The sequence below is a fragment of the Camelus bactrianus genome, chromosome 4 (genome assembly GCF_048773025.1).
Source record: "Camelus bactrianus isolate YW-2024 breed Bactrian camel chromosome 4, ASM4877302v1, whole genome shotgun sequence".
NCBI lineage: Eukaryota > Metazoa > Chordata > Mammalia > Artiodactyla > Camelidae > Camelus > Camelus bactrianus.
Window position 1 is genome coordinate 71,028,540 of NC_133542.1, and position 9,273 is coordinate 71,037,812.

The window sequence follows — 9,273 nt, forward strand, 5'->3', positions numbered from 1 at the left end:
CAGGTGGGGACCTAGGGAGGAGCTGGCGAATGGCCTCTGATGGGCATCCTCTCTCACTGCAGCCTCCATTGAGGGCGCCCCGGAGGTGACCATGAGCAGCCTCTTCAAACAGATCCTGCGGACCGAGGGGGCCTTTGGCCTGTACCGGGGGCTGGCCCCCAACTTCATGAAGGTGATCCCCGCCGTGAGCATCAGCTACGTGGTATACGAGAACCTGAAGATCACCTTGGGCGTGCAGTCGCGGTGACGGGAGGGAGGGCAGCTCCGCCCGCGGACTCGCTGATCCTGGGCCTGCAGCCCTGGGATGTGTAGCCATCTCATTCTGTGAATGTGCCAACACTAAGCTGACTTAAGCCAAGCTGTGAAATCCCTGGGATGCGCCTGCCCAGGAGAGGGGAAGAGCTGGCAGGCCCACTGGGTTTGCCCTGCTGTCCCTGGCCGACCCCTGTGTCTGTTCCAGGAAGACCCGTGGGCATCCCTTGGGGTCTAGGGCTCAGCAGGACACAGGCTCATGCGCGTGGGGACAGAATGTTTCCTGCAGTGCCTGCCAAGCAGCAGGGCTGGGAGGCCAGCTTAGTTTTTTCATCGTGTCCTCGCGGCCTGACCATTGGCGCCGGCCGCCTTCTGGGCTGCTGGGCATCTTCCCCAGGCCCACCTTGCTTCCTTCTTCGCTGCTGTTACAAATGGTAGAGGGAGGGCCACTAGCCCACTCCCCACGCCCTCCTCACTCCTCTCCCCTCAGTCTGTGGGGAAGAGTCGTTCTACCTGACCTACAGTCTTGCTGCTGGCTGGGTTGTGCAGGGAAGGGGGAGGAGTCTGGCTTCTGAGCTCCCTCATCTGAGCCCCGCTATTGGCTTCTGGGCTGCCTCTGATGGGCACCTGGATGCGCATGTGCCTGGGGTGGGCAAGGGGCTGCCTTGCATTCTGGCGCATGGCTGCACGGAAGGGCCTCCGCTCCCGGCTGCTGGGGGCTCCTGGGGCTCTGAGCTGGCCCCAGCCTCCGTCAGGACTGGCACCAGCTCAGAACCAACTCCCTGTCCCCGCACTGGCATGAGGGCAGCGGGCATTGTGTTGGAGCAGGAAGGGCAGTTTCTGCTCCAAGTCTGCGTGCCCTGTTGAGAAAGAAAAGGTGTTCAAGGCCTTAATTATGTATTGTTGGGAAAAGGGTTTTGTTCAGAAAGACAAGCTGGACAAATTTGCAAGTTCCGTTCTTCCAGAGGGAAGACAAAGGGAGCCGATGGCTTGGCCAACTGCATTAAAGTCTGTTTCTGATGCCCCGGGGGATACGTGTCCAATCCCAACGGGGACAAAGTGGGACCAGCCTCTCATTCCACTGATGCAACATATCACACTGCTTGGAGCCTATTTATTTCGTATTTATTTGAACAGAGTTATGTCCTAACTATTTTTATAGATTTGTTTAATTAATAGCCTATCATTTTCACATTCATTTTTCATTCGTATTTATGTTCACGGTCGATTGTACCTTCCCAGCACCTGCAAGGTGAGATGGGGAAAGGGAGGAGGGGGCCACGGGAGTCACCCTTCACCCTGCTGTGTCATGTCTGTCCAAAGAAATTCCTCTCGGAACTGGTGACAGAAGAAAGACAAGAAGGCAGAAGGCCCCTGATCCAGGGGAGACAGTCCCTCAGCAGGTCAGGCAGGGTCAGCACCCAGGAAGCCTTAGGATCTGAGGGCTTGACTCGGGGACAGGAAGAGTGGGAGAAATCTCAGCTCTGTTGATGACAGAAGTCCAAATCATTTCTGGACCAGGGGGATTTCTTTATTCACCCTTTTTGAATGACAAAGGCGGTGAGGTGCCTTTCACTGTGAGTTTAGGGTGGGCTCCCCACCCACACCTGTGAAGCGGGCTCCCTCTGTTCCGGGGCCCCCACTGCCTCTGCTCAGTAACGCTGGTCAACGTGCAACTTCGCAGTCCCACTTCCATTGCACTAGAATGGCCTGATGAGGATAATTTAAATAGGATGCAAAGATCAATGCAAAAAATTATTGTGATATAAAGAGTTATAACTGGAATTTGTGGAAAAGCAAATTAAGAAAGGATTGGAAGTTGTCATTTAAAACAGCCTTCTAATAAAGTTGTTTCAAAGCTGATGATGGTTTTTCTGATCTGGGCTTGGCTGTGGGGCCATTTACATGCTGGAATGTGATCCATTTTTCTCATCAGAGAAAATGAGAGAGCTACCCACTCTCAGAGCAGCTACCCGCTCTGGGCTTCTCCAGGCACTCCCCCTTTAAGACGGCTGTTGGATGGCTTCGGGGTTCTCTGACAGGTCACCAGTGCCCCTTGAGTTGCTGAGTCATGGTCCTTCCTCAGCCCTCACCTGGTCCAGCCCATCTTGGGCAGAGCTGATGCCTCCCTCCAGCTTGAAGCACCTCCAGATGCCACTGTGCCCCTCATCCCCTCACTGGCCTCTCTGCCCCAGCCTCAGAGTTGGTTCCTGTCCATCTTCCTGACTTAGAGAGGCTGGGGGGTGCCCTGACAATATTTGCTTTCTGCCTGTGTCCCCAGGAGAGAGTGAGGCCTCGGGACAGGGCACGTGTTTGTAGCTGTGTCTCCAGCACCTCAGTGCCTGGTGCACAGAGTGCTCAGTGAAATGCTCATTAAATAGCTCCACACCCCAGAACCCCACCTCCCGACCCCAGCCGACAGCCCTGGGTTCTATGGGGCCTGGCAGGTGGGGGACTGTAAAGCAGCTTGGGGAACATGCCAGGGGACTCTCATGCAGGGAGGCCCACAAGTGTGCCCGTGTTAAACTGGCATATACCACTTGTGCTGGGTTGAATAGTGTCCCTCCCAAAGTTCGCATCCAGATGTCACCTTATTTGGAAATAGGGTTTTTGTAGATGTCAAAGTGGGGTCATTCTGGATGACAGCAGGCCCCGAGTCCAATATGACTGGTGTCCTTATAAAAGAGGAAGAGTTGGACACAGAGAGCCACGGAAAGAGGCCACACAACGAGCAGAGTTTGGGGTGATAGGTTTACACATCAAGAAATGCCTAGGGTTGCCGGCAGCCAGCTGAAGCAAGGAGCGGGGCAAGGCTGATTTCCCCCTCAGACCCTCTAGAAGGAACCAACCCTGCTGACACCTGGATTTCTGGCCTCCGGCCTCCTGAACTGTGAGGGAATTCATTTCTATTGTTGGCCGTCCAAGTTTGCGGGGATTTGTTACCGCAGCCCTAGGAAGCCAATGTGCCGCTTTCCCAACCACTGGGTCTTGTCAAGCTGGTCCCCCCAACCTGAACCTGCTGTCCCACCCTGTCCAGGCTTCCCCTTGGGATGGTGGCCTGGGTCCTTGGTTCCCAGGTCCTCAGTTCCATCCCGCTGGGAGAGGGGCTTGTCCAGCGCAGAAGTGGGAGGTACCCTGAGTTGGGTGACACAATGTGTCACCAAGCCAACCTTCTTGTGTCTTCCCTGGCCACTCTACTTACATGGCAGCCCTACGCCCCTGCTCAATCCGGCCGATTCCCTGTCCTGTTTGTTGTCTCCCTAGCACTTTCCACCACCAACTAGAGGGTGGGGGTACTTCTCGCTCCCTCACTGCTGTTCCCAGGACGTGCCCGGCGCCCACTACATGCTTAAGGAATAGTTACTAATTAGATAAAACCCATCCAAAAGTTCTCTGGTGTGGGGGGCAGAATAACACCCCCTCCCAAAGACACCCAAGTCCTAATCCCCAGAACCTGTGAATTAGGTGACATGGCAAAGGCTAATTAAGGTCGCGGGTGGAATCAAGGTTGCTAATCAGCTGACCTTAAAATAGGGGCGTTAGCTTGGATTACCCAGGTGGACCCAGTGTAGTCACAAGATCCTTCCATGTGGGAGAGGGAGGCAGGGAGAGAGCCAGGGAGACGGGACGAGGAGGACTCACCCCGAGGTGGCTGGCTTTGAAGGTGGAGGAAGGAGCCCCAAGTCAAGGAATGCTACAGCCTCTAGAAACTGGAAAAGGCAAAAACCAAGCCTCCCTGAGAGCCGCCGGGAGGAATGCTGCCCTGCTGACCTCGATCTTAGCCTAGCCAGCAAGACGCATTTCAGAATTCCCACCTCCAGACTTGCCTGGAAGGGCTGTTGGAAAGTCGAAATGAGACAGGAAACGGAAAGGGCTGGTCTTTAATAAAGTTTTATCTCCCAGCTCCCCTGCCCCATCCAGGATTCCAAATACACAGAGAAATTTCCCCTAAATGCTTTTCATTCCAATCCACCCCCCTGCTCCCCTCCACCATGAGGAGACCTGGGATCTCTGGCAAAGGGGGGTGGGGGTGCCACTCTTGCCACGGGATCCGATCGGATCCTCTTTGTGCTTCCTTTCTGACACTGAACCTTCTTGTCCCTTAATCCCTGGAGCATCATTACTGAGCACCCGCTGGGCTGCAAACACAGGAGAGGGGACCGGTGCTGCTGCCACCTTGTCCCCATTTTACAGAGGCAGAAACTAAAGCTACAGGAGGGGAAGGGACTTGCCGAGGGCTTCGCTGTGATTAGGTGACAGGGCCTTGAAGGCAGGCTAGAGGACCCTGCATGCTTAGGGGTGAAGATAGGGTGGGCTCTGCTGGGGACCTCTGCCCACACCAGGTCCAACCAGCTGGAACCCTGCCACAACCCACCTGTGGGGACCTTCCCTGAGGCGCAGGTGCTCCTTGGTTCATCTCAGGTAGGTGACACCTGGCTCCTGACTGCTCTCCCGGGCCAGGAGGCCACAGAGAACTTGGGAAGGTGGGGTGGGCCTGTGCTTGAATCCTGGAACCCGGCGCGGTTATCTGCAGCAAATCTCATGCCTCTCTGAGCCTCAGTTTCCTCATGAGCAAGATGGGCACAATACTTTCCTTACAGGTCAGAGGAGGAAGGGAGTCGTCGGGGTTCATACAAAGGGCAGATGTTGAGCTGAGATTCAAACCAGCTTTGCTGACTCTGAAGCTATGTTCTCAACCTTGGTTCCCAACTGGGCTGCCCCCAAACCCGATCTCACTGGACTGAGCGGGTTGGAACACAGGGGACGGGTGAGACGAGGTGCAGCCTTGGGCTGGCCCCGCTGCCCGGGTATGTACCTTGGTCCCTGCCCTCCAGGGCCAACCAGGAAGCTGGAGCAGACCAGCAAGGCCCGGTCCGAGGGGCTGGAGAGGCAGGCAGGAGGCGGAGGCAGTAGGGCAGGGAGGAACCAAGAACGAAGAAACAGAGGCCAGCGGGGACCTGAGGCCTGCCCCAGCCCCCCAGGGGCCAGACAAGCCTAGGCCTCTTCTGCTCTCCGCTTCCATACACAGAGGCCAGTAGGAAGCGGCACAAAGGAACGGTCAAAGACCGTTTGCTATCGCCCCTCAGCACAGCCCTGTAGCCCTGGAGGGACCATTATCTCCCCAGAGCAGATTGGAAGGGTGATGAGATGGCTCCACCCACACCTGCCAGGGTGGGGTCACCTGGCTGCACCAAAGAGCCCAACCCCTACCCCTCATTTTATGGAGGAGAAAACTGACATAGGCCAAAGGATTTGCCTGAGGTCACCTGTAACCATGTCCTGTAACCATGTCTCTTCCCTGGCTACACTGGTTTGTACCCGTTGTATTGGTGCCCTACAGCTGCTGTTACAAATCTTTGCAAACAAGGCACCTGAAAACAACACAGGGGGTGGGGGTATAGATCAGCTGGTGGAGCGCATGCTGAGCATGCGCGAGGTACTTGGTTCGATTCCCAGTACCGCCACTGAAAAAAAACAAATGAAAATGAAAACAGTACAAATTCATTTCCTTACCGTTCTGGAGGCCAGAGTTCCAAAATCAGTTTCACTGGGTGGAAATCAAGGTGTCCCGCAGCACAGGTTCCTTCTGGAGGCTCTCAAGGAAAATTTACTTCCTTGCCTCTTCCGGCTTCCTGGAAACCATCTGCTTTCCTTGGCTTGTAACCTCTTCCTGGCATCATTCAAGCCTGCTTCCGGCCTCACGTCTATCTCTTTACTCAAGTCTCCCTCAGCCTCCCTCTTGTAAGGAGACTGTGATTACATTCAGGGCTCACCTGTATAATCCAGGAAAATCCCTGCAGCTCAAAATCATTAATTTAACCATTTATGTAACCACATAAGGTAACATTCCCAGGTTCCAGGGATTGGGACCTGGGTATGTTTGGGGGCCACTATTCAGTCCACACCCTGTTCCCCATCAAACAGTTCTGCCTGTCAAAATCCTCCCCTTTTGACTGGTCAAAGAAATTAGGCACCAGTCATCCAATGGAACATGGAATACTATCCTGTTATTAGAAATGGTGAGGGAGAACTCTTACTGACCTGGAATATGTTCACGATTGAGGAAATAGTGTGTGATCTAAATTTTTTTTAACCATTTTATTTTTTTTAAACACTTTTTAATTGAGTGATCTGAATTTTTATTTAAAAATGTATATAGAGATAGAGGAGTAATATGACATTGTGATCAAGATCATGGGCTCTGGAGCAAGATCTGGGTTCAAATCCTGCCTCTGCCACTTGCTGTGTGACACCAGGCAATTTACTTAACTTTTCGGATGACTCAGCTTCCTCAACTGTAAAATGGGAATATTTGTACTTACCTAATAGGGCTGTTGAGAGGATTAAATGAGGTAATATATGCAAAGTGCTTAAAACACTGCTTCCCACAAAATAGGCCCCATTTAACTGTTGGATATATATATAAATGAATATTACATATAAAATATACATGTAAAATACAAATTTTATGTGTATATAATACACACATATTATATGTAGGCTACATAAAAAATTAGGCTATACTCCAAACATTTTAAAATTTTTGATTTAAAAAATGTTTAATCTGATTGATGGGTCTGTGAATAATTGGTGTCGTTTTCTTGCTTATCTGCAAGTTCTATTTATGTACAAGTATTTGCTTAATCAAAATAAAATTTTAAAATTTAACCATCTAACAAACAAACAAAAGCAAACTGGAACCCTAATCCTTAGGGAGCCCTCCCTGACTCCTAGGGAGGAGTGATATCACTGTTCTCATGACTCTTCCCATCTTACTTCCTGGAGCTTTTGACTATGAACTCCAGGAGCCCAGCTGGAAACAGAGCAGGGAGTGTATTCTGAAAACAGACAGTGGATACTTCTGGCTGCAGAAAAATATCCCTCACATATTAATGGTGCACATCAATTTTGTGCAACCTTCCCGTCCCTGATTACAACTCTATGAAGGGTAGCTGGCCTCCGAGGGCTTGCCCAAGGTCACAGTGAGCAGATGCAGAGTTCCCAGCTCAGACCTTCTGCTGCCACTTGAGCATGACCAAGATGGGGCAGGGGTTTCTGTCTTGGGGCTCTTTTCCCTGAGGAGTATGACTTTACCTACCTGCCCATCTTCAGATCCTTGCATGGTAAACCTTACAAATGGACAAATAGAAGTCCCCAGAAAACGAAGGTCCAAAGACATAATCCCTAAATTGGCCACAAGGTGGCAGCACCAGGCCTTGTTTCCATCGCCTACACGGCTTCGCATCCTCTACCGCCCTCTGGTGGTTATGGGGGGAAAGGCCCGGGGCCTGACCAAGGAACATTTGGGGGAAACTGAGGCAAGGCTGTCACCTCTGGGGGATACTCGGTGACAGAAGCAGGACTCAGTCAGTGCTCCACGGTGTCCTTGGGTTAAATGGCCATTATCCAGCCCCAGTCACAGGGGACGGGTCTAGCTGGCACAGACCCTGTACTTTTCATCAAAGTGACCATTCAGAGGAGGTGGGTGAGGAGGGGCTCCTCTCTGCCTGCAGCAGCCCCAGGGATAAAGCCCCAGTCAGGAGTCAGGCCCCTATCCCCAGCATGGCTCTCCCATCAACCATATCCTCCCCTGAGAAATGCAAAGACAGAAGAGAACGTCTCAGTCTGTGAAAACGAAGAGTGGGGCGGTGATAGCTGGGGTCTGGCCTGCACCAGGGGCCTCCTTAGCCAGACCAGGCCTCAAGAGGAAGCCGAGGCTGGGAGACACAATCTCTGGGCTGAGCAGGAGGAGCAGAAAGGGCAGGGAGCACAGGGTGGGGTTGTGGGTGGCGAGACTCTCCCCAGGCCGTGGACAGAAAGTGGAACCTCGTCCCAAGCAGGTCACATCAAATGCTCCCTTTGGGGAATTTGTGGGGGGGGGGGTGTTTGTTTTGGGGGGAGGTAATTAGGTTTATTCATTTATTTATTTATTTTTGCTTGTATTGTTTGTTTTATGAGGGGCAGGTGATTAGGTTTATTCCTTGATTTCTGCTTGGAGGAGGTACCAGGGATTGAACCCAGGACCTCGTGGGTGCTGAGCATGCGCTCTACCACTTGAGCTACACCCTTCCCCCCTTACTTATTTTAATGGAGGTACTGGGGGTTGAACCCAGGACCTTGTGCATGCAAAGCACACACTCTACCACTGAGATATACCCTCCCCCTCTTTGGGGAATTTGTGATTGAGACAGAGCAAGGTGAGTCAGCCTCCTTGAGCAGCTGGAAAGGTACCAAGTAACCTGAGATGGGTAACAAGGAAAGGCTGTGAAGAGAAGGGAACCGTGGGGAGGGGGCAGGGATACAGGAAGGCCCACCCCCAGCGCCCGCTGACACCTCTGGCCTAGTTCCCACTCTGCTGCGGGAGGATCTGGGGTTCACAGGCCACCCCAGGTCCTAGGAGCAAAGGCCCCTCAGGACTTAAAGGCTGACCAGTGAAGGGGGAACAGCATTCTAGCTCGACAGTGGTTACTCTGGGGACCCGAACACCTGCTGGCCCCTCGGAGGCGGCTTCCTTGGCTCCTCACCCCACAGCCTGGTGTGGCCTTGGCTTCTCTCCTTCCTCCCACAGGAGGGACATGCCCAGGGGGACAGGAAGGCCTGGCGGGTGGGCTGTGGTGCACCCACACGGCGGAGCACGCTGCAGCCGTGAAGACAGCCGGTGTGACACACGTGCCAAGGACAGATGCTCACAGTGGGCATGGGGAATGACACAAGTGGGTGGCAGACAGCCCCGTGGCAGAAGCTGAGGCTGCTGCTTCCAAACATGATGCTGCCTGCCTCCAGAGCTTGGCACGTCCTCCTTATTTGAATGTTTGCTAAAACGAGGAACATTAATTATTTTTATGTTTCAAAAAAATTAATAAAGTGTAAAACTCTCCTGAAAGGACTTGAGGGGGCTGTCCAGTCACTCCCCAATAGGGGGGGCCCAGAGGGTGGAGTTCAGCACCCTGGCTGCCTGTCTGGCCTCTGGAGGGCCACCTCAACCAGCCCCTCATCTGCTGAAACCAGAGAAACAGGGAC

At 53.1% G+C, this 9,273-nt stretch overlaps 1 protein-coding gene and 1 non-coding gene across 9 annotated transcripts in view; one reads left to right on the plus strand and one right to left on the minus strand.

Annotated features, from left to right (window-relative positions):
* The window catches only part of SLC25A25 (solute carrier family 25 member 25), a 31,145-nt gene extending 29,030 nt beyond the window's left edge, over positions 1–2,115 (plus strand). For all 8 annotated transcript variants that reach the window (XM_074362317.1, XM_074362319.1, XM_074362318.1 and 5 more), the window contains one exon: positions 63–2,115. In XM_074362317.1, coding sequence (XP_074218418.1) covers positions 63–247 — 185 coding nt within the window. In that variant the 3' untranslated portion in view covers positions 248–2,115. The remainder of the gene's footprint in view (positions 1–62) is intronic.
* A 6,226-nt stretch (positions 2,116–8,341) lies between these two features.
* On the minus strand, positions 8,342–8,414 carry TRNAA-UGC (transfer RNA alanine (anticodon UGC)). Its single transcript has one exon. It is a non-coding gene; the product is annotated as a tRNA-Ala (tRNA).
* Between the last annotated feature and the right edge of the window lie 859 nt (positions 8,415–9,273).